This window comes from Zingiber officinale, chromosome 9A (assembly GCF_018446385.1).
Source record: "Zingiber officinale cultivar Zhangliang chromosome 9A, Zo_v1.1, whole genome shotgun sequence".
In the NCBI taxonomy this organism is placed as follows: domain Eukaryota; kingdom Viridiplantae; phylum Streptophyta; class Magnoliopsida; order Zingiberales; family Zingiberaceae; genus Zingiber; species Zingiber officinale.
Window position 1 is genome coordinate 131,864,278 of NC_056002.1, and position 25,895 is coordinate 131,890,172.

The following is a 25,895-nucleotide window of genomic DNA, read 5'->3' on the forward strand; positions in this document are numbered from 1 at the left end:
TTCCTTCCCCAACTACTAGTCGACATATATTACTTTGCACTTTAGTTGTGGGTAGGGGTGTGCCGGGGTTTTTCGGGTGAAGATTTCTGATTTGGCGAAGGTTAAAAGGCGAGTTTCGAACGTAAGGAAGGCCTTGGCGACTACCTTGGTAAACTCTCTTGCTTTATTACCACTGGTGTCCCATTTAGTTCGCGAATGGGAGAGTTCTACGGGCGGCTAGAAGAGATGTCGAAGTCGGACTTGAATTTGAAGAGGGTCTCTAGATCTTCATAATTGAACTCGTAAAAAGGATATACTTTATGGGCATATGAATTCTAAAAGAGTAGACAGAAATTTTAATCAAACATCTTTTAGTTCATAGTTCTAAAGCGTCACTAAACGGTTATTTGATATAGTTTAAGTACATATACCCTCTTCATAATTGATTTCGTAAAAAGGATATATTTTACGGGCATATGAATTCTAATGTGGAGGCACAAACTTTAAACAAACCTTTTTTAGTTTATAGTTCTAAAGTATCACTAAATGATTATTTAATATAGTTCAATATAGAGACCCTCTTCATAATTATTGATCTAGTAAAAATGATATACTTTTATGGGTATAGGAATTCTAAAGTGAAGTAGGCACGAATTTGTTCTGAAGTGTCACTAAATGGTTATTTGATATAGTTCAAGTATAAAGACCCTCTTAACAATTGATCTCGTAAAAAGGATATACTTTATAGACATATGAATTCTAAAGTGGAGTAGGCACAAATTTTAAACAAACCACTTTTAAGAGTTGAGATCTTCTGTCCCAAAAATGATGTGTCCCTCGTGTCCTCTCGTCGATCGGACGGACATGACATCCTCGTAATGTGTACTGCATCCTTGAGATGTGATTTAACCCGTCCGATCAGAAGAGGACACAAGGACACATCATTTCTAGGACAGAGGATCTTAACTACTCTTTTAGTTCATAGTTCTCAAGTGTCACTAAACGATTATTTTATATAATTCAAGAAACCCCCTTCATAATTGATCTCATAAAAAGAATATACGTTACAGGCATATAAATTTTAAAATGGAGTAGACACGAATTTTAAACAAACATATTTTAGTTCTTAGTTCTAAAAATGTAAATGGTTATTTAATATAGTTCAAATATAGAAACTCTCTTCATAATTAATCTTGTAAAAAGGATATACTTTACAAAAATATGAATTCTAAAGTGTAGTCAGGGATTTGAAATAAACTTTTTTTAGTTTGTTTCACTAAATGTTATTTAATGTAGTTTAAGCACACCCTTTTTATAGTTCTAGAGTGTCACTAAATGAACCCTAGGATTATTGTACAGTGAAAGGACACTCAGCTATCACTTAGACACATGGTTCGATTCCCAACTATATTTTTTTTTCTTCGTGTAATCAAAAGATGTTATCTAACTGGTTAATCTTTTTTTTTAAATGTCACTAAATGATTATTTAACATAGATCAACCCCATCCTTTTCACAATTGATCGTATAAAAATGATATACTTTATGCACACATGAATTATGAAGTGGAGTATGCAATTTTTAAACCAACATCTTTTAGCTCACAAGTCTAAAATGTACTGAAGCAGGTAACATCAAATTTTAGATGATCAATTCGATTTCATAAAAATTTTTCATCAACCGCTAGGGTAAATCCAAAAAATGCTCATGGCAGACGGCTAAAAAGCTCAGCATCCCATGATTACGAACCTCATTTGAGAAAAAACCCCTATAAATATACCATAACTAGAGATTGAACCGTAAATATCTGAATAATAACTTAATACTCTTCCACTATACCATAGCCCAGGACTAAAATATCCCAGAGTGATTATTTAACATAGTTCAAGCACTCGTACTCTTCAATACTGATTGCATAAAAAGGATATATACATTTTATGCAGGCATAAATTCTAAAGTGGAGCACACACTAATTTTAAATAGACCTCTTTTTAATTCACAATTCAAAAATGTCTCTAAATGGTTATTTAACATAGTTCGAGTAAATTTTAAAGAGGAGCACACAAAAATTTAAAAAGACGTCTTTTTAGTTCATAATTCTAAAGCACCACTAAGCGGTTATTTAACCTAGTTTAAATATGCCTACTCTCTTGAATAGTAATTGCATAAAAAGGATATCAACAAACTTTACTATCACAATTTTTAAGTGCCACTAAACTAGTATTTAAGATCTACGACCTAAAAGAGGTGCCCTTTAAAACCCGCGCGTATCTAGTTTTAAAGTTTGTGTGCACATAAAGAATTCCCCTTCGCGATTCGCATGATTACTTGCGAAGGAGGCCTACACGAAAGGCGATGATCTATGACCTTTTCTTCGTAAAATTCCTAAGATTTTATTTCGACTAATGATTGTAAGGAAAGTGATTCACAATGATATCACAACATGAAAGAAGGATTTAGAATGTTAGGTTCCTAATCATTGTTCGCTTAGTGGAGTGGGTGTGGCCATCTTTTACAAGGAAAGAAGAGTTCCAAAATGCTACGAGTGGTCAACGAAATCATCAAAAGTAAACCAAAAATTGAATTGATAGATTGATGGGTTGAATCGTATGTCAAATCAGCTACTAGCTATTGGCTATTTATAATGTATGCATTCGAGTAATAGTAAGGACTCGGTTCGAATCTAACAACATGAATTGAAAGACCAAGAGATTGAAAGGGAAGACTCAAGATCAAATATTTAGCATCTTTAAGGTGAGTGCAATTGAAGTAAAAAAGGACAAGGAGTCCTTCAAATATATGTTCCAATATCATTTACCCTCTCCTACTCGTGTCTCTCATGGTCATCCATCCAAGTAAACAGGTTCGCGAGAAGAATATCAAGGCATAAAAAATATTGAGAAACATGCATAGGGTAATTCTTAAAATGCCTTTTAACCATTTTTAAAAATATAATATTTTATTGATGTTAAAATGTTTAACAGATTGACAGGAACGCTGAAGATAAGTAAATAATCTTTTGCCACATTTGGAGGCATAAGCGGAAGGAAAAGGAGTTACAAGGAGTTGAGAAAAGAAGCGAAAAACAAAAAGGTTGCTTGAGGAAAGGAAGAGGGGGAAAGAGCAAAGGAATAGGGATGAGATTAATGTAGTAGGGTGTTTGGAAGTTTTCATACTTCTGTAGTGTGTGAGATGAAGAAAACTACTAGTAAAATGTAGTGAAATAATTTTGTTGGGTTCAATATGTTATCGCGATAATACATAGTTTTAGAGGTAATAACCTAAATATGAAAGAAGATGCAAATGAGCACAATGGGAAAGTCGCAAAGTCATCACCGAGGGTATGTAGGTTATACTCGTCAACGAGAAGCAATTGTGTGATATGGATTAGGCAATATAGCAAAGCCAAGCGACAAGCAAGAGGATGTACAATTTTAGGATGCGTTTGGTACGCGTATTTTTCATTTTCATTTTTTAAAACACACGTTTTCTAAAAAATGGTATTTGGTTTGCGTTTTTCGTACTTGTTTTCTAAAAAAATAACTAGCGTTTTCTAGAAAAACAAGAAATGACAAAAAGTCATTTTCTATTTTCTAGAAAACGCATGTTTTCCAGAAAATGAAAAACGTGCGTACCAAACGCACCCTTAGCTTCTACAAGTAAACAACAACAAACTACCCTACTCAGTCAATAAGTTATCATAATGATTGAACAAGAAAATTTCATCTTCACCTCGATAATTTATCCTTTTCTTCAAAACACCCTTGCAACTTCGAACCCTAATCGATCTGATCCCCAATCACCGACACTCTTCAAATAATGAAATAATCATGGGGTGAATCCATCATTGCATGTTTACCACATTATTAGTCAATTAAGTTAGCGATTAAGAGGTAAAATGACAGTATGAACTACATAGTATTCCCAAGGAAAAGATGAGACTAGATTTTTTAGGTCCTATAGATTTCATATACACACAACATCCTCTCACTCACTATCCACAATCTAATCTACAAAATGGATTCACCCTTTCAATGTCATCTTGAGCCACCTACAACTTAACTATGGCCAAGATTCGAGAAGTAGAAACTCTTGGTTCACCTTTAAGTCGCGATACAATGAGATGAAGTCCAAATAAATTTGGCCTTCAAAAATCATTCGACTTAGATCATCAACATGTGCCGTTTGAAAACAGATAATTTCCGCAAGCATAAATTTCACTCAAGGAAGAAGAGGCCAAATGTTTTTGTGTCTAGTTCTGAATGTTAGTTAGGGCTTGGAAAGTTTACCGTGTTGAACTCAACCACTTAGAAACTCCAGCGATCAAGTTGTGACCTAGCTTCGGCCATGTCTTTTTGTGCTTTCTTCCTTCGATAGAAGATCGGGCAGTCCCGACTGGTTATAAGTAGGCTAGTCATGTTACTGATAATGTCGAAGTGAGAAGTATAGAGGGATGTGGAAAATAATGAGCAGACCTTGTGCACAACACGTCTTGGTGAAGTGAGCCTTGGCATTCTTGGCACTGTGTCCACAATTGGCCAAAAAGCATCTCCAATTCAGAAACTGGAGAAATACAGAGAAATCATATCAGAAACAATTTTTTTAAAAAAAAATGGGAAACATGATCAGACAAATTAATGGCATTACTTCAATTCATGATCAAACATCAGATGTAAGACTAACCAGATGATATAAAAATGAGGCACGATGAAAAAGCATACTACAACTATTTTTAAGATCCATGTCTAACTAGTTCAAATCAGGGTAAACAAAATCTAGATTGGACCCATCTTCAGCTTAAGATTGAGCATATGCATGGATTATCAGGTCAGAACTGAGAACTGATAGTCCTACAAAATCTGATTCTTAAAACCACTAAAGCATAAAGTTGCCACTGGATTCCTTCAGAAAAATGCCTTCAATAAGACCTTGTATCCAGCTTGAATAGATACGAAATAAAAGGAAATAGATGTGAATTGAGTTTCTTTGAGTAAAGGAATTGAATGAAGTGCAAGTACACACCCAATTGAGGTGGCCTAATATAAGACACTCCCTCGTGTATTCTCAAAGCCATTCTCTTGCTGGTTCCGATGTAGGTGAGTATTTATACGGTTTCAGCTAGAAAAGTTACCAGCTAAATATATAAACAACTGATCCAAATAGTTGCACAGCACTAATCATTGCAGTCTCATGGAAGCAAAACCGATGCAAACTGGATGCATAATATTTTGCCCATTAGTAGTGTGAAAAGTTAGAACATGAAGAAAATACCATTTGATACAGTTTTGCAGTATAACTCAGCTTCTCTTCCCTTGCAATGCGAGCACAGTGTTTGTTCTTGATTGCTGCAAGGAGAAAACCTTTATCAATGTATTCTCTAAGAATTATGAAGAAAGCATAGGTATATTTATTTTTCCATGTTGAAATTGTAGGGGCACTCATATAGCTTTGTATAGAGCTCTATCCGAGGGATAGGATTTATGTAATCGAATCCAACTAGTTTGCACGGACACAACTTGACAATAATGACAGGAACATTCGTAATTCCATTGTACTTGGGGGCACATAGATGGTCTCTGATGCACATGCATGGTAATATAGCCAGATTACTATTCTATCAAGAGTGACAACTGCTTCTTGATCAATGCAGATTGATCATTTCCAATTGTACAAGTCTACCAGATGCTCACCTTACAAACTTGTGAAAAATAGTGTTTTGCAAATAAAGATTGTAATGATTTTTTGTCTTGTCAAAAAGAACTAAAATGTCATGAATGCATATCAAGTCAATCAGGTAAAAACAAGATAAGCAGTGGCATCTGTAAGCAATGTGAATTATATATATATATATATATATATATATAACTTATCAGCAAATATGTAACCTGATGACTGCCTTGCATCCAAGACAGCTAAGTTGTTTCTTGGCAAATTTCATTATGCCACTGTTTGAAGGCGTTGAAATAGACACGGATCTCGTATGACTTCCCTGAAGAAGCTCTTTACTGGCGTTTTTCAGAATAGGCTCAAATATTCTTAGGAGTGGCTGCAACATCAAGAGAACTAATCATAATTGAGGGAAAGTGTGGATCACAGATGATGAAGGATTTTCTTAGACAACCTTGCTGATCTGATTTGTCAGATAGTATTGAGGGTCTATCGGAATATTATTCTCAAGGACATAAATCGGATCTTCAGACTTCTCATAGGCCTGTTCAAGACATATAGACACATCAACTAAAAAGATCTTTCTTCTGGAGGAAGAAAATGCGAGAAACATTTACCTTGGCATCTTTTGTGCCTTTAATTATAACAAATGGAACTCGGTCACCAACATTAGGAGCAGTTGCCGCATCCCTCTATCCACCACAATCAGAGCACCAGTGCTAAGCAATCTTATAGTTTGTATTGATGAACAAGATAGCAAATAAACATTTGCATGAATGTAGTAGAAATGCCTACTTGCATCACTCTGATAAAGCCAATAAGAAAATCAACCTAAGATCTTGATCTCTGCCCATCGAAGGGTATGATGTGGATTGACTGTAAAGAGGTGACGTTCATGACTGTTATACATAACAAGTGTTCCACAAAGGCAGCTAAGGTATGGGAATGACAGTGGCACTTCAAATTCTTTTTCACCCTTTCATATATCACTTTTTGATAATTTGAAGAGGCATACTTATTAAGACTTCAGCAGAAGATTGTCCTCACTAAGTTAAAATAAGGGATATTGCCTAAACTGACCCCATTTCAGATATCCATACAAAGAATTTTACAAGCTTGAATGACTTTCGTCTATGGTTCCACGTAAACTGGCTTAAATTTTTCTACATTTTTTAGACGAGCTAATATTTCATTTATGAATTAGGCTCTCTCCTTGCCAATCAGAAAATTGTGTTTCTAGTGACAGTTATTCACATAAAACTTTGAACAGAATCAACATCAGTCCAGTGAATCTGTTGTTTAAAGTTCACAAATTGCATGCTGGGCTACACTATTTTAAATCTACTAGCATCACTTTTTGGTTAATTCATGAGCTAAGGACTCCTGAGCATATATGATAGTGAAGCACTTAGCAGAAAGTTTCAAACTAATAATGCCGTTCAATGCTAAGAAAGCAAAGAGAAGCTGCACAAATCACCATTACAGCTGAAGGACTCTTCCCATCATTCTCCCATTTTCATGAGGTAAAGGAATGGTTTTCCATGCTACAAGTATATGTTCTCAATGTATCAATCTTTGTCACCTTCTTATTTTTTTACAAGGATAAAAATAATGAAAAAATCAGTTCTAAATTAAGGCAAGATAACAAACAGATAAGATCCATACTTTTCGCATTTTTTCAGCAAGCTCAACATGTGCAGACTTTACATTATAATCACTTCCAGTTTTGGTCAGACCCTGCAAAGAAGGTAGAAAAACTTGAGTTCATACACAAATGTTAAAATATAATCTTATATCACCGAGATGGTAATGTTGTCTGCAGTTGGAAATTGCCTTTGTTATAACCAAAAGAGACAAATCCACACGGTTCATTAAAAGATCTGAAATTGTGTTCTTCACATATTGAACTGCACCAGGAATATCTCGGTCAATTAGTATCTTGTGTAGGCATTCATTTACCAGATTCTTTACCAACAAACAGTTGTCTCTTCTGACTGTCTCAATGCCTGTTGTCAAGAAATTGAATGCCACTAAATCATGTTTTTTCAATAACTATTAAATAGTACAAATACTTACCTTTTGTGTCCATTTTGTCAAAACTATCAGGCTTTGTCCAGTACAATCCAGCATATCTCTTCTTGCTTATTAGCAGATAGGGATAATAGACCTTTTCAAATTCTAGCCTAATGGGCTTCAAAAAATTTTTAAAAAGAATTAGGACAGAGACTAAAAACAAAATTTGAGAATATATACTATATATTCTTGGATGACAAATTTGCCTCATAGTAAATAAATAAAGAAAGAAAATAAAACGTGATTTAAAATGAAGACTAAAAATGTCGGCTAGGATATCTAGCTGATAATACCCTTAGTTTACAATGTCAGCTAGGATATCTAGCTGATAATACACTAAGTAATAGAAATTTAAAGAAACACATGATTTAAGACATCCACAACTCAAATAATCATGTCTCAACCCTCGGATACCTTTATGAAAGTTCCTGTAATATATTCTGATGCTTCTCTTCCTAACTTCATTGCTTCCTCTACAGAAGGCACACCGAATTGTACCATAACAGAGTCAGTGTCCCCATAAATAACCTAGAAAATTGATCATTAAGTAGTCAACTAAAGAAAATGTCAAATACTAACAGTATTTCATAGTCAATAAAAGGAAAGCAAATGCATACAACAAAGTATTGAGAATCAGTTTTACTTTTTTGTTCAAAATAGTTTACCAGTTAGCAAAGTTATGAAGTTTAAGTGCAACAATATTATTAACACTCCGTATTAAAATAATAATAATAAAATCTAATCATCATATTTTTGAGTATGGCTTCTGCCAACAATTAGGAATCCAGGCCTATAAAAAAAATTGTTTTCTACATGAATTAACCATGTCCAAAAAGTCTTCAAAAGTGGCCAAGGCGCTGCAAAAGCTAGTGAAATTCCATTCTAGTATACTCATCCAATGAAATCAAGAAGGTTCAGATTGACACAAGATCACTATTAAGAATATATGTTTATTTATAGATAGCCCAGGTCTTCATTTTTTGTTTTTTTGATAATTTCTCCTGCAATTAGACTAATCCTGGAAGTGAACGGCCAAGCCACGAACTGCCTATCAGGTAAATCTAAGAAGCACGGGTGGGTCCTAGTCGGCAGCCCAACGACACCAATGGTTCAAACTCCACAGGCATTCGGAAATGCCCAACGTGAGTTTCGAACCCTCGCAGCATGGGAATCAACCTTGCCTCTTACCACCACACCATGCCCTGAGGGGCTTAGCCCAGCTCTTCATAACTTCTATTGCAGGTGATCATTTTCCTCGCAAATCCTTTTGTTATGGCAAGGATGTAAATTTCATTTTAGTTATGTTGCAGATGTTCAAGAAATAGCTCACAAACTGCAATTCTGCTGTATTCATTCTTAAGCCCCGTTTTTATTGTGATCCTTACCAAAAAAGATTCATTCAAGTTTCATTTATTAATGCACAAGTTAATCAATGCGATATGATGGACACTTGTATCTCTTAAAAGCTTGTTAGTGTCCACATCCATGAAGGTACTATTCCAAAATGAAATTTTTCTTGTTTACATTTGCTCCAGCTTGGGTCAATCCCAAATGCTATGTTAGATTCTTGCCTTCTAGATAAACTAGTTTTGCCACCAATGTTATTGTGGCAAAACGTAACTGAGTTTCTATAAATTTTCCATCAGGGTTTAGTGTGCTTATAGAAATTACAGAGAACTACCATAATGTCATCATTGAAGCAGGCAAATTAGCAGCAATTAAGCCAAAATCAGCAACAAAGGAATGAAAACTGATTACATGTGAAACAAAGCAAAGCAATGCCTAAATATAGACTTAACGATCAAACTATATACATGTATCACAAAGCATTTAAAAGTTATAATCACGAGGTCAAAGGAAAGTTTGATCAACTAATAGACAAGTACTACAAATTCTTTCTGCTGCACTTTACATGCCTTGAAACCATAAGCATACCTCTGCATTATGATCGTAGCCACCACTTGTAATAAATTTCTCTTCTACCATCTTCTTTGTGTGCTCAATCATTTGTCGACCTTCACATTACCAATGAGCAAAAGTTATGGACCATGAATAATCTTTCCACATCTTGCATTCACAATAGTCCTAGTTTGCAATGAATATTAATCTACTTATTTAGGAGTCAATTGCATACCGTAGCTTGTCACACTAGAAGAAATTTCTAAACAAGGTAATTGACCAACAGTAGCTCCAGTAAACCCATATACAGAGTTTGCACTTATCTAAAATGATAAAACATAGGAAACAGTGAGCCCAATCTCAAACTATCAATAATTTGTCAACTTGGAACAAGTATGTCTACAATAGTCATGTATGATGTACTTTCAAAGCCAACTGGCGTCCATCCAGTACAGCCTTCTCAAATGGATCTTTAGCTTCCTGAAAAATATAATATCCAAAACTTAAAAATTGAAGAGAGAAGAAAATTTGCATATTTTATTACATAAGAATGTAAAATCAAACAAGGACATGAAGACCAGCTAAAATTCAGACATGAAGTTATGAACTAGTCAAAGTAAGTTGGCCAATAAATTGAATATCTTCAAACAATTTTAAAGTTAATTCTATATTTTCAAATCATACCTTCAGATCAGCTTTTGCTCTCTTACGTGCAGTCAATAGCTCTTCTAGAATTTCAGGAAGTATGCCCTAGTTTTTAGACAGAAGACATACTTAAAACCTTATGAGTATATTAGAAATTTGAGAAAATTGATTGAGCCGCAAAATTTCACCAAAAAGCATACCTTTTGCAATTCAGGTTTGACAAAAATTTCACCAGATGGAGTTTTGTTTACACTTTCTGCTGGAAAGTTTAACCTATGGGCATCTTCTGATTTAACCTTCACAAAAAATACAGTAAAACCTCAAGAAAATTCAATTGAACGATATAAATTGCAAGATCAATGTCATGCTGTTTAGTCTCCATGACAGAATTTATACCAATGTGCAATAACACAAATTGTATGCCATCATGATGGATGGATATAAAGAAGCAAAGTCCAAAGTTGCAATGGGCTTTTCATAAAAACCAGTATTTGCCTCCAACACCTACAAGTATGAGCAGAATTAGCTAAAGGTCAGTGTTCATTTAGTATTTAAATATCAAAATAGAAGTTATAAACATGCATATCCTTATATTCTTAGGAAATCACAAGAATTTATAGAAAAACAGAATAAAAAACATCCCTTTGTTCACAAGTGATTATGATGGCAACTAATATAATTGCAAAAAGTACACATTACTTTTCCTGGTTTCATTTTCTGGCATTAAAAAATTCTTTTGGCTTGCTTATACTAATAAATTTATACAAGCACGTGCTAAGTAGGCAGGAAACTGGAAAAGGGCTATAGTTACACACAGTTGCGCCTTCAAAAGATTCTTGAGCAGATCCTTGCCCTTTGACATTTGGAATAACAAGATTCCTCTGTTTAGCTTTCCTTAGGAGTTGAGAAAGAACCTGAAGGAAAGTCATCCAGGTTAGAGGGAGTCATTTTTATTATCCAGTATAAGGGTAAAAAATACAAGTTGTCACCTTGATGCTCTGGCCTCTTGAAAGTAAAAATGATATTGGCACACCAGTAACTCGTGCCATCTCCACATAGTTGTAAATGTACATCAATTTGTCCAGAAGTCGTTGTGGAAGATAAGCATCCTGCATATATAACATAAAAAGTTCAGCAACATGGATGAGAAAATATAATACCCCATAACTAGATCTTGGGGGAAAAACAAGAGGTCTCAATGTCACTCTAAGCCTTTTTAAGAAAATGAAAAGTCACCCTAAGCATTAGAACATCAGATTATCCAAACCATGTCTATTCCTTTGTAAAACAAAAGATTAGATTCCACCATATTCGAATCAACCCAGTATTCAATATTGGTCACTTTCTATAATACAACTACAGTAAAGAACCATCACACCAAACTGTGTATCCACTGTTACCTTGATAAGACATTGCAATCAATTATATACAACTACAGTAAAGAACCATCATACCAAACTGTGTATCCACTGTTACCTTGATAAGACATTGCAATCAAATATAAGAAGATTGCCATGCAATCAAATATAAGAAGATTGCCATGAAATCAGTCTGATGTGTGTCTGCATGCATCAAAAGAAGTAACTGAACATGCATCTTTGCATTCCATGGTCAATGTATTCAAGTGTGAATAAGTTTCCTTCGACTAAGCCAATCTCTTCATAGAAAGGACAAACTTAAATATCTTAGTTCTTTCAAGCTAATTTTTATATACATAAACATATACAACAACCAAGTTTTATCCCACTAAGTGAGGTCGATTATATGGATCCTCCTATGCCATTGAGTTTTGATCTCTTAATATATCATCATCTATATTTAATTTTATCATTTCTAACTAAGTCTTATTTGATCTTTCTCTTCCTTGTTTAATGTGCATATTTATCCTGCTGTCATAGCCTAATCATATAAATAAACATATATGTTTAAAAATTTTGCAAAGCCTAGTCTTTGAGTTTTCAGGACGTTTAGGAGGTGTAAAAGAAGTCTACAGGCATAAATAAAGCTTGAGCAGTAAAAAAGTAAAAGGGAAAGAACATTTTTGCATTCTAAAAGCAATAGAGGAAAATGTTATGTGTTAATTGAAGTAATATTTATCAAATGAATAAGCAACTAATACCCACCTATGCCATATGCTGAGATCTAGCATTGTATATTAGCTTGTCACAAAATCTAGTTTAAATACTACTAATTAGTTGCGCACATCAAATACATAGTCAAGCTGCATGCGAGGGATCCATGCAAAGTAAAATACATAAAGCAGTTTTATTTTCCTGCAACATTGGATACCATTTTATTAGCACAAGGAATACAATAAGTACCTCCACTAGGTAATATCTAACATCTGATTCGGTTCAGATATACCAAAGAATCTAGTGTCTACCTTGGCAACCAAGATTAGAGACTGTTAAAGTTAATTTGGTAACCACTTGTCCCAAAGCTTAGATTTGTTAAGAAAGAGATCAATTTTTATATTTTTAAAACACCCATTCACATATGGCTAGACTTACTGGGTGGTTTGATTGGCCAAAACTAAATACATATGAGGTAATATTATGACACTGGTAAGATTTAGACCTTAGACTTTGGCCAATTCAATTTGAATTACTACGTTAAAGTTTAATTTAACCACTTATCCCAAAAGCTTAAGCTGTAAACAGAGACCAATTTAATATTCTTAACAGGGACCAAATTTCCAGATGCAACCAAGCAATAGCAACTTTGCAAGCAAAGCAAACACTAATTCTAAGAATATCTCAGGCACACATAATGACTGAAGTCATTAATGAACCTTCAAACAGTAGACAGCTAGTCGTCTTCTAGTTTCTGGATTACCATTTTGGAGGTCAGATATTATTGAATGATGCACATCTTCTTTCTGCCAAAAAAAAAAAAGGTTAAATGAGAGCGAGAGAGAACACTAGTGAGAATTCTGTCAGCAGAAACAGAAACACACCACATAGTGGTATATTTATTCAAATTACTTAAGAATACTGCATTAGTTCACTTCATGGTTAGGAAGAATACAACTGAACACTTAGATGGGAAGACACTACAACAAGCAGATACAGTATGCATCCATACAGGTGAAAGAGGTCAAAAAAATCCCTAATTATTCAAAGGTCAGGGGAAAATTGAATTAAGCATTTATTCCTACTTTTGACATTATATGCAATCTTAATCATATAGACTACGAGATTGCTTTTACATGTGTATTCTGCAAAGGATATTAGACAGTGAAAAATCTATCATGGATTAACAGTGAAGAATCTGTCATGGATTTTACAAGTTTCCACAACAAGATTAACATAGTTAATATCCATGCTCCAACTTGAATGGGAGTGAAGTGTTAGATTAATGGGCTCGGTGATTATTCCCCCATTGCTAGTTATAGACAGGGTTTTATCATGAGTCCTCTATATACTCATGTAATGATTATCTCTCAATGAATACAGTACAATATTCTCTTCGCCAAACTAAGAGCCAAAACACCATGCAATTTGTACTCTATATATTCATGTAATGATTATCACTCGATGAATGTAGTATAATATTTTCTTACCTAAATTAACAGCCAAAATGGCATGCAATTTGAACTTCAAAATCAAATGAAGGTGTGTTTTTTTTTAATAAATAATGTCTTTTCACCTTTTGAGTAAATATAATTCCATTTTATATTCATTTTCAAAGTTAAAATATAGAAAGTAAAACCATCATACTTCATATCTAAGAATCGGCTCAAAGGGCAATCTCCCTATATTCTTAATCCTAAACTCAAGCATCTTCAAAATGCAGCAATATTCACTTCAAACTGCAATTTAATATACTCACTAGTCAACCAAAGAGTGGCAGTTAAGGACTGACAGAGTATTATCTTGTCTTCATAATTTACAACCGGATGTAATAACACAGGTAACAACGTTACAAGGGTGCCATTCTACTTGTTAATTCTTAGAAGGAAATGGAAATAGATCGAGGATCCCTACAATTCTAGCTTTTCAGTTCTCCCATTTTCCAGAATATGGTGTCCTCAAAGAAGTTAGCATGGTTCCGCTCATTATATTTTGCGATCCAATTTTAAGCTTTATGTCTGATTCAAATCACTAGTAGGGCTGCAAGGATTTGAGAACAAGCATGGCTGCTAGTCATGCCAAAAGTGAGCTTGATTAATTTAAATTTCAACAAATCCGAGAATTATACTTTTCAATTAATATAGGTACTCAACATCAAAGACTCATCTAAGGCTGAGTTTAATTCGAGCTGAAGTCAATTGAATTTAAAAGCCCAGATAATGCTACACATAACTTTAATGGGCATGAAAAAAATACTATATAGGATCATCTATAATAATATATTTAGAACCTCAAAGTGATTCATAGCAGGGGAAACCCTGGGGGATTAAGTTTGCTTAAATGTATGTTCAGGAGAAACAAGACAATTCGTAAACAGAGAATGAGCTTATGCACTATAATTGAGCTAAGTACCATTGAAACTTAGCTCGATAAGAATCCTACCAAAAACTAATGCCAATACTTAGGCTTGTTGAGAGATCAAGTTGAGCTCAAACTGGTTTTAGTAGCTTCCACTACTACGCTTGCTTTGTTTTCAGTTCTAATCACTTGTTATGATAGGGTTCTACCCGCAGATGAATTTCATTAACAAGAAAGGAGGCAGCAGAAACCACAGGAAAATATCCTGCAGATCTCTTCCAGTTAATCTTTCCCACAGCTAACTGGTTGGGAAGAATCACTAAATAGTGGGGTTGTGAAAAAATAATTGTGTTACATTATGTTATTGTTACTAGAATTAACATTGTCCGCAATAAAGGTGTACAGAAAAAATAGGACACCTATGCACTACAGCAGCTATACTTTTAACTGGTTTATGATACAAAGTAGATTATGACCCAAATAATAAGGCAAAAAGTATACACATTTATTAACTTTAATAAATGACAAAACTTACTTGCTCCCCAAGAAAATGTGCCGAGACTGAATTAAGAGAATATGAACTAAGCTTGTAATCCCTTTGCATAGCCTTCAGAAACAGAGAGAAGAAGAAACATATCAATAAGACATTAACAAATCAATTATATGTTAACTCATATAAGAACCTGAAACAGATCAAACTGGACTCTTCCCTCCACTGTAACTTCCTTGCTCTCCCTCACGCCATATTGCCTGCATGAATCAAAACTATATTGACCACAGTACACAACAATTGAAGTCTAATTTCAGCAGCTAATCATATCTTTATTTAGTATAGCCCAGTTGTGAGTTGATGCACATGGAACTTGAAGGTAGTAGGATGCATCATGCTCATTAGTCCTACTTTAGTGATCCAATGTCTATATTTGAAGGTTATCCTCTCGCAGCAACCTAGGCTTCTTTGGATTGAATAAATTGCACCTCATTTCAACATGGCATATTTGGGCCATGATGAGAGTGAGGGGCAGCATGATGAAGCTAGGATGCTCAATGTTCGTTTGTTCCATATGAATAAGTGTGGTGAACCATCATGTCTGTGTATTAGAAGTGCATTCCACGCTACAGTGACTAGTCAATTTAGGAAAAAATGCGCCCCAACTTAAGTCAGCATGGTACCAAAGCTAGCCCCACAACCTAAGTCATAATGGGCCTCAATACAACAGGCAAATAGAACTAGCCCGGCACCTCTAAGTCATAACAGGCATGAGGGTTTGTGTTAAAGTTACGATGCTTCATGATCATTAGTTCAAGAAAAAATGTTGATCCATTAGCTCTATATATTACAAGAGTCAGTCATTCCCCATACTTTTAGATCATATTCCAAAGAGCAAAGGCACTAAGGCAGCAATAATACTTACATTTCAGTCAAAACATAAATTCATTAATTTACTAATCTTGTGTTCATATGTATTATTTGAATCATGTAACTTTTAAATCATATATTTCCTTGAAAATAATAAAAATGCATTTTTAATGCTTTTCATTTTCAATTACATTTATAAAAATATTTAAGGTTTTCTATAAATATTTTAATTGTCAAGACTCTAGACTATTAAGTCGGACAAGAGCGACCAAGATTGGGCCCATAGGATGCTTGAGTCAATACCATCTCAGGCCAAAATGGCCTATGACAACCCTGTTTAGGCCTGTGATACACCTGGTTTCTGACACATGTACATACTAGTGCTGGTGGAAGCTCTAATTTTCCCTCAAAAAATAGATGCTATAGCAAGAAAAGGTACTCATGTCCAACCCTAGTATCTAGTTAAAATTTACACAGGAAGTGCTGTACCAAAAATAAACGGATAAATTTTTGCAAAATCTGGTGTGAATCAATGCATCAGGATTTGGGACAAATGACTTTGAAATATGTAAACGCTCATTGTACAGTTAAAGTGAAAGCCAGTAAATCTCCATTTCATGAGAAGAAACAACCACAACAGAAGTGCAAATACAAAAGAGAGAAAAAGGAAACAAAGCAATACAACTCAAATATTCCTTAACCACTCCATCCACAAACAAGCAAGACGAAAAAAAAAATGGTTTATGAGTACAGAACATATATTTTTTATTCATCGAGATCACTTATACTTGAACTACAACGCCAGTAAGCATGGTGAAGAAAAGGAACAGCACTGACTGAGAAACCACTCAAAGATATTTTTAAGATACAATCTACCTTAGTTTACACGTACAACAATTCAACGAGACTTAGTTTACACATACAACAATTCAATGAGATGTGAAGTATGGGATACAAAATAATCGTTCAAGTTGAATATAATGGAATAGGATTGCTAGACAGACAAGTATCCAAAAAAAAAAAAAGGATTTTAAAAAACTCACTCATAATAATATTGCCAAAAAGAAACTACAACAAAAACAAACAAAGCACACAATCTTAGCTATCTATGTGCCGAGGAAATAGGAATGTATAACCTCGATGAGAATGTTGTATCTCTAACACGTAGCCGGCTGTTTCTTATGCGACCAAGTGTTGGGAACTCACCTATCTTAAGGGCTGCAGCTCTCTGTGACAAGGAGGACAGAGTACACATTTATCTTTAAGAAATCAGTATGATATACATTTAAATTGCTAAAACAACAGGTACCTCAATAAGATAAGGTAAGTCAAATTTGCATATGTTATATCCAATTATAATATCCGGGTCAACCTCACGAATTAAATCCTGCAATTGAGTTCATATTTGTTTCCTCAAATAAGTGCATGATTGCCACACTCCAAGCAAAATCCCTTAGTAGAAAGTCCAATGAACAATCACAAAGAACTGATCATATAAGGAAAAATAATGCCAACATGTCAAAGTCATCTTGGTAATCCATATTCAATGAACTTTGTATAGCCTCTAAATAAAGAGCTGAAAGCTACTTACCCTCCAAGCCAGTAAAACATCCCGCTCCGTATCAAATGACATCACATCAACTCCAACAATTGGAGAACATGACTTAAGAGTCATGACATTTTGTATAAAAGGATGATCATCTCCTTGAAGGGTGACTAAATTTGCAATCTACTCAAAATAAGGAAAAGTTAAAGGAGAATGAAAATCACACATAGTGCAATTGCCCAGTGTATTAAAACAGAAGGGAATACCTGAATCACAGGATCATGAGTTGGCTCAGGAAAGAGTCCTTTACGACCAGCACACTCGATATCGAAACTTAATATTCGAAACGGAGCCATTTTTGAGTATTTCCCTTCAGGAGCATGACTGATCAGCTCAGAATATCTATTGAAGGATTAAGGAAAGGTGACAAATAACAGCATCATTATCCTCAAACTGTCTGTCTCAATTATTTGGAGTCAGCCATACGAATTATTCCTCTATAGAGTTTATGTAAGGGTATATCACTATGAATATTTCAATGAATAAATATTTTTATTAGATTAACTAGAATTTTCATTGGTCTCCCTCTATACTCTACATCCTCCATCCTAATCAATTAAACAAATACTTAGTTTAATCGACTAATATAAAATAGTTGTTTAGATCAACTTCTAACGGAAAAATACAATAGTTTTCTGCTTCCTGTAGGAAAGGATACAAGCAATCAACTTCCAGTTGACAATAAGACATACTCTTGATCACCTTTCTATAACTTCCAGCAGGGACTTCTATCCAATTTCCACCAACAATGTTACAATCAATCATGAATCGAAGTGCAAAAAGAATGTTGCTTTCGTATGTGTCAAAATTCCTTGAACCAATGCCTTCAATTGTAATACCCTTCTCAAGAATACCTGCCAAAATATTGTATTTTTAGATGTCACCTCCTGTACATATGAACTCATATATCCAGACAAGGCCTCTACTAGATCATACTTAGATCACTCCTTTTATGCAAATGAAACAAGAGGTCAACTTTCCAAATTCTAACAAAAGCATCGCTAGAGGTCAAATTTCCAAATTATATAAAAAGCATCACCGTTTAGCAAAGAATGTGTAATAAGGGCAGGGGTATTTTCTTCTCTCATCGAAGAGGCCTTACCACGACAACTGGCAACCATAGTAGGTAAGGCAACCACGATCTTAAGAAAAGGATGAGACTGATCTTTCTGGTAACACATAATGCTCTTCTTCTGCACCAACTCAATCCGCCTAATGAACCTTGCTACATTGTTGTTTCTATTTGATTCTCTCATTCTCCCCTATATGATTCAGATCACAAGAGAAAAATCTTAGCTAAAAAATGTTAATTCAAAAAACATAACCAACAATGCTGAAATTGATTAATTATGATCAAAAGGACAAACAATGGAATAACGATGAAATTACCTCTAGTGTTTGGTGGAAGCGGGAGATATCGTCAGGCCCCATCCCCATAGGGCATTTTATATAAAAGTAAGGCTCAAAACCGTGAACATGACAGCAGACACTGTGACCTAACCAATTCCAGACCAAATTAGTAAAAAACTATAAACAAGTATGAAAGCAGCAAACCCAACCTTCTCTCGTGACGCCAAAGATCCTGAGAATCGCTGAAGGCCCAGATGAGCTAAGCAACAGTTCTTTGTGGCTTTCCCCAATGACATAATCGATCTCAAGCTGCTGAAAAACTGCAAAAAGAAAATAAAAACAAACAAAAAAAACAAACTTTTTACAGACTGGAGGAAAATGTGGTCGAGGTCACGAGTACCGATGTTTTCGGAGCCGGAGAAATAAGAGGGGGAGAGTGCAGGGCGTTTCCACTTGGAGAGGCGAGACGAGAGGGCCTCGTCGCGGAGGAGGATGAGGGCCTCCTCGTCCTCTTGGTACATGGTCTCATCCAGGAACACATCCTCGTCCATCATCTCCTCCTCCGCCGCCGATTCATTCGTCGGCAACGGTTGCTGCGGTTGAGGGTTTTGGCGGTCGAACTGCGATCGCTTCGGCGGGTTCGGCGGCGTCGAATGCTGCACCCCTCTCCGCTTGCCGTTGCCGCCGGCCATGGAGACAGCTGAAGGACAGAGCGAAGGCGACGAATCGGAGAGAAGAAGGAGGAGGAGGAGAAGCGGAAGTAGATGGATTCCCGCCACTGCGAGGGTAGGGATTTATTACCTTTTGGCAACCCCAGACATCACGTGCTGTGCGCGTGTCATCGATTTAGCCGTGATTTATGACAGCTAACTCTCGGAACTGTCACAATTATGATAAAAAAATGAATACGTTCGCTCCTAGTATTTCTGTCGATCCATTTCAGAACCAACATTGTCACAACTATGATTCACAGCTAGGGCACGATCTTACAATTTGGTCGCAAGCTTGACCAGTTGCAACTCACGATCGACCCGAGCTCAAGTTGCAAGCTCATAATCATGATTTGTAGTTGGCCCACGACCATGAACTTGCAATTATGAATTGTCTCAAAGTTCATTGACGATTGATGTAAAGGTCGAAGACAAAGTACAAAAACTCATTTTTATCTCGATCTCGTAGCTAGATTCAAGCTCGCGGTGACTTGGCAACGAACTTACTCCCCACGATTTGTGGCTTGATCAAAGCTCATTATTGTCGCGGCTAGATTCAATCTCGCGGTGACTTAGCAACAACTATGATTCGTGGCTTGGCTACGAGCTCATAATCATGATTTGTGGCCAAAGCCACGATTTCAAGCTCGTTGCTATGAGATATTTATCATAGATTTGAAAGTTCATTGATGATTGCTATGAGAGTTTGAGAGGGAGGATGAAAACTCATTTACCTGGTCGATCAAGATGTGGTTGTAACTATTAGCTCAATCTCATGGGGATTGGACGGCAAGTTCGCACGCCACAATTTGTGATCTGGTAAGAGCTCTCGTTGTTGCCACAACTATGGTTCATTGTTAGGGTGTCATCTTACAATATGGTCGACTTGTTGAGATCACAGTTGCTTGGTCGTGACTTTGAGCTGTGATTTGCAATTTGTGTCTGGTCAGATCTATCGTTGTTGTCGCAACTATGATTCATTGCTAGAATGTTATCTTCCAATTTGACCAACTTGTTAAGCTCATGGTTGCTTAGTCGGGAACTTAGGGCATCTACAGTGGTTAGAGCCCATTGAGAGATCTTTCGTTACCACATCTGCATCACATCAAGTTAAAAACCTTACACCCCTCTCCACTATAAAAAAACCTCTCAACAACTTCTCCATTGGTCCCACATTTTTTATTATATATATTTCATTATCTTTTTTTCATATTTACATTTTATATAATTAAATTTTAATAAAATTTAAATTCATAAATTACTAACATAAAATAACTTTCATAATTTAAAAAAATACATAAATATCACAATACATATATCGCAATTAATAAATTATTTTTTCACTAATTATAATTATAGCGAGCCCAGATATACTCAACTAAGTCGGCTCGAAGTTGATGATGCAGTTGATTATCACGTAGCTCGTAATTTCTACGAATGTATGCTTGGAATTCTTGAGTAGAGCCTTGAAATATTTGTGATTGAGGATATCCTTCATCGTCCGACCAATTGACTACTGCATCTCCCTCATTCTCAATAATCATCTTGTGCAAAATAATACAGGTGTACATGATACCCTTCAAATTATCCTTGTACCAAAATCGTCCTAGACCTCTTATCATTGCCCATTGTGATTAGAGCACCCCAAATGCCCTCTCGATATCCTTTCTCGCGGCCTCTTGTCGTTCCTTAAATATTTTTCTCCTGTCGTTTCAAATGTAACAATGAGATGAATGAAAAAAATATAAAATCAATTATGTATTTATAAAAAAAATAAATTTAACTGTTGAACAACAACTAAAATAGTCGTTGTTCAACGGCATAGCACACGAAGAATATATTAAAATTCTAGCCGTTGTTTTTTTTTTTTACAATTATTAAAAAATTAATATATATAAAAAATAAAAACACGAAGAAGCGGCTCCGTGGCTACGGAGCCGCTTCTTCGTGTAAAGGGAAAAACATCCCTCCACTATGGGAGGGAGGTTTTTCCCTCCCGCCGACTCACAGTGGGAGCTCTAAAAGAGCTCCCACTGTGGATGCTCTTAAACTGCGATTCATAGATTGGTTGCTAGCTTATAGTCATGATTCATGGCTGAACCACGATTGTGGACTTGCCGTTATGAGCAGAGGTTACTGGTTCAATCCTATGAAAAATTTCAATCGGTCAGTAAGGCAAATTTAGAGGTGTGGATGTTGCTATGAGATATCTATCATAGATTTGAAAGTTCATTGATGATTGCTGTGAGAGTTTGAGAGGGAGGATGAAAACTTATTTACCTGGTCGATCAAGATGTGGTTGTAACTATTAGCTCAATCTCATGGGGATTGGACGGCAAGTTCGCGCGCCACAATTTGTGATCTGGTAAGAGCTCTCGTTGTTGCCACAACTATGGTTCATTGTTAGGGTGTCATCTTACAATATGGTCGACTTGTTGAGATCACAGTTGCTTGGTCGTGACTTTGAGCTGTGATTTGCAATTTGTGTCTGGTCAGATCTATCGTTGTTGTCGCAACTATGATTCATTGCTAGAATGTTATCTTCCAATTTGACCAACTTGTTAAGCTCATGGTTGCTTAGTCGGGAACTTAGGGCATCTACAGTGGTTAGAGCCCATTGAGAGATCTTTCGTTACCACATCTGCATCACATCAAGTTAAAAACCTCACACCCCTCTCCACTATAAAAAAACCTCTCAACAACTTCTCCATTGGTCCCACATTTTTTATTATATATATTTCATTATCTTTTTTTCATATTTACATTTTATATAATTAAATTTTAATAAAATTTAAATTCATAAATTACTAACATAAAATAACTTTCATAATTTAAAAAAATACATAAATATCACAATACATATATCGCAATTAATAAATTATTTTTTCACTAATTATAATTATAGCGAGCCCAGATATACTCAACTAAGTCGGCTCGAAGTTGATGATGCAGTTGATTATCACGTAGCTCGTAATTTCTACGAATGTATGCTTGGAATTCTTGAGTAGAGCCTTGAAATATTTGTGATTGAGGATATCCTTCATCGTCCGACCAATTGACTACTGCATCTCCCTCATTCTCAATAATCATCTTGTGCAAAATAATACAGGTGTACATGATACCCTTCAAATTATCCTTGTACCAAAATCGTCCTAGACCTCTTATCATTGCCCATTGTGATTAGAGCACCCCAAATGCCCTCTCGATATCCTTTCTCGCGGTCTCTTGTCGTTCCTTAAATATTTTTCTCCTGTCGTTTCAAATGTAACAATGAGATGAATGAAAAAAATATAAAATCAATTATGTATTTATAAAAAAAATAAATTTAACTGTTGAACAACAACTAAAATAGTCGTTGTTCAACGGCATAGCACACGAAGAATATATTAAAATTCTAGCCGTTGTTTTTTTTACAATTATTAAAAAATTAATATATATAAAAAATAAAAACACGAAGAAGCGGCTCCGTGGCTACGGAGCCGCTTCTTCGTGTAAAGGGAAAAACATCCCTCCATTATGGGAGGGAGGTTTTTCCCTTCCGCCGACTCACAGTGGGAGCTCTAAAAGAGCTCCCACTGTGGATGCTCTTAAACTGCGATTCATAGATTGGTTGCTAGCTTATAGTCATGATTCATGGCTGAACCACGATTGTGGACTTGCCGTTATGAGTAGAGGCTATTGGTTCAATCCTATGAAAAATTTCAATCGGTCAGTAAGGCGAATTTAGAGGTGTGGATGATGCGTCGATCTACCGTCAATGCCTTATGATTATCTTCTATGAGAGAAAATTAATTTGTAGTTTGTTATAGTAGTAATGAGTCACTTATTGTAGTAAAAGGTGATTATAATTATCCTAGACGTTCCTCATAATCCATTCCAAGGATGACAATTTTCTTTGAACTCGAATGAAGGAGGGTTATGGAGGGGCTATCGATATACGACCCGAATATCTGATTAAGTTTATCTATATATATATATATATCATATGATATTAATTCTAGCATGCCTTTATTGAATGATGATAGTTGAATACAAGAATGAATATTCTGTTGGAGCAATCTGGGTACCCTAGGTTTTGATGTTTGAGCAAAGGTTTAAGTTAGATTTATTGTTGTATTTGATATGCATTGTGAGTGTGCAGGATACAGGTACAACAAGGTAAGTCCAAGTGTGATCTTGGCAAAGGAGGAAAGTCCAAGGATGAGTCTTGGCGGTGTAAGTCCAAGCATGTAGTCTTGGCAACGTAAGTCCAAGTGTGACTTGGCAATGGATGAAGTCCCGGAGGCGCGACCTCTTGGCAAAGGAAGACTAGACCTTCACCTCAGTGGTTTACCTCTAAAGCAATGAACAAGTGAAAGTGGCTAATTGGGAGATTCTCAGAGGATTGCGAGCTCGGCTTGACCGTGCAGGAGGCAGTTAGGTCAATGAACTCCCTAGTGTCCTATGGACCCTGTGCACAACCCTGAAGGAGGTGACCGACATAACGCCATTCCATCTGGTGTACGGTGGAGAAGCACTAGTCCCCGGTGGAAGTTGGAGTGGAGTTCGATCGAGTGCAGCACTATGACGAGGATAACAGCGAACGGAGACTGATGGAGCTAGACTTAGTTGACGAAGCACGGGACAAGGTAGCCGTTCGGTTGATGGCGTACCGACAGTGGATGAAGCAGAGCTACAATCGGAGGGTTATCTCGCGATACTTCCAGGTCGACAATCTTATATGGAAGAAGATAAAATCGGTCGGCGACGTCACCAAACTCGAAGCTCTATGGGTGGGACCCTATAAGGTCGTGCAAAAACTCCATTCGGGAGCATATTATTTGGAAGACGGAAGACAGCTTGAGCGACCATGGAATGTGAACCACCTCCAAACCTATAGGGTCGGGTAAGAGGTGTGTAAATAATTATATTTACCTGTATGTGTGTGCATGCCTTCCAAATGCAGGACAAAAATGAATAAAACCGCAAGCATTCCAAACTCATAAGTTGGTCGGACAAAATCGGTCGAGCAACGACCTTAAACCCTTGTATTCACAAACGGTTGAGTGACAACCTTAAACTCATGTCGTCATCAGCGGTCAAGCGACGACCTTAAACTCTTGTCTTCACCGACGGTTGAGCAATGACCTTAAATCCTTATCTTCACCGACGGCCGAGCGGCGACCTTAAACTCATGTCATCATCAACGGTTGAGCGGTGACCTTAAACCCTTGTCTTCATCAATGGTCAAGCGGCGACCTTAAACCCATGTCGTCATCAACGATCAAGTGACGACCTTAAACCTTTGTCTTCACCGACGGTCGAGCGACGACCTTAAACTCATGTCGTCATCAACGGTCAAGCGGCGATCTTAAACCCATGTCTTCACCGACAGTCGAGTGATGACCTTAAACTCATGTCGTCATCAGCGGTCGAGCGACGACCTTAAACTCATGTCGTCATCAGCGGTTAAGCGATGACCTTAAACCCTTGTCGCCATCAACAGTCGAGCAACGACCTTAAACCCACGACTACGCCATGAAACTACCGAGCGGAGACCTTGAAACCCGAATTGATTGATCGCTTAAGAAAACAAATAACTCGTTGCTGATCGGAGAAACACAAGGCCACACTTGCTGTCAACACAATAATACTTTATCTAAATACAAGTCGAAAAATGTCGAACGACCAAAAAAGAGACAAAGAAAAATAACAGTTCGCTGGACGGACGCACATTCATTGATACTTCAAGAAAATTTTATACAAGCAAAACTCACAGACTCACTCCAAAAGATCTAAAACATCGTCGGGCAATGACTCAGTCAACTTGCCTCTACTGATGACTTTGTCTGTCAAAGCATTGGAGAAGTAGCTGTCTTCCTTTAGTTGAGCGAACACCCCGTCAATAGCCAGGTCGAATAGATGGAGAGCTCAATCGATGACTTTGTAATTGAAAGTATTTGAGCGGATGTAGGCTTACTTTATGAGATCAAATTTGCTCAACTCAGCTCCCTGAAAAGTCTCTAAGGCCGCTCAGGAGGCCTCCAACTTTTCCCTCAACTTAACCAGCTCTTCATTTTTGGTGTCGAGCTGGGTCTTCACGTCAGTCTACTCGGCCAACCATCTTTCCAGCTCGGCCTTCAGAGCGGCCTCAGCCTCCTTCAGGTTCTAAGCCAACACACGAAACTCTTTGTTTTTT

At 36.3% G+C, this 25,895-nt stretch overlaps 1 protein-coding gene across 1 annotated transcript; it reads right to left on the reverse strand.

Moving 5' to 3' along the window:
* Positions 1-4,051: 4,051 nt before the first annotated feature.
* Positions 4,052-19,796, reverse strand: LOC122020061 (DNA polymerase delta catalytic subunit-like). The gene is made up of 30 exons (XM_042577791.1): positions 19,408-19,796; positions 19,217-19,327; positions 19,047-19,153; positions 18,760-18,919; positions 18,316-18,511; positions 17,864-17,999; positions 17,643-17,780; positions 17,361-17,438; positions 17,188-17,279; positions 15,375-15,441; positions 15,227-15,298; positions 13,053-13,139; positions 11,251-11,370; positions 11,077-11,175; positions 10,658-10,765; positions 10,462-10,557; positions 10,301-10,366; positions 10,040-10,096; positions 9,852-9,939; positions 9,653-9,732; positions 8,132-8,245; positions 7,721-7,835; positions 7,478-7,650; positions 7,310-7,381; positions 6,262-6,336; positions 6,099-6,188; positions 5,863-6,023; positions 5,249-5,322; positions 4,453-4,540; positions 4,052-4,372 (listed from the first exon to the last, which is right to left on the reverse strand). The coding sequence occupies exons 1-30, from the start codon at positions 19,697-19,699 to the stop codon at positions 4,285-4,287; spliced, it is 3,300 nt and encodes a 1,099-aa protein (XP_042433725.1). The 5' UTR covers positions 19,700-19,796; the 3' UTR covers positions 4,052-4,284.
* Positions 19,797-25,895: the final 6,099 nt, after the last annotated feature.

Coding starts and splice junctions, on each gene's coding strand:
- LOC122020061 (XM_042577791.1), bottom strand. CDS start 19,699: ATGGCCGGCGGCAACGGCAAGCGGAGAGGGGTGCAGCATTCGACGCCG. Junction 17,781..17,863: donor CTCATGATCCTGTGATTCAG/GTATTCCCTTCT, acceptor TATTTTGAGTAG/ATTGCAAATTTAGTCACCCT. Junction 4,373..4,452: donor CAAGACGTGTTGTGCACAAG/GTCTGCTCATTA, acceptor ACTTATAACCAG/TCGGGACTGCCCGATCTTCT.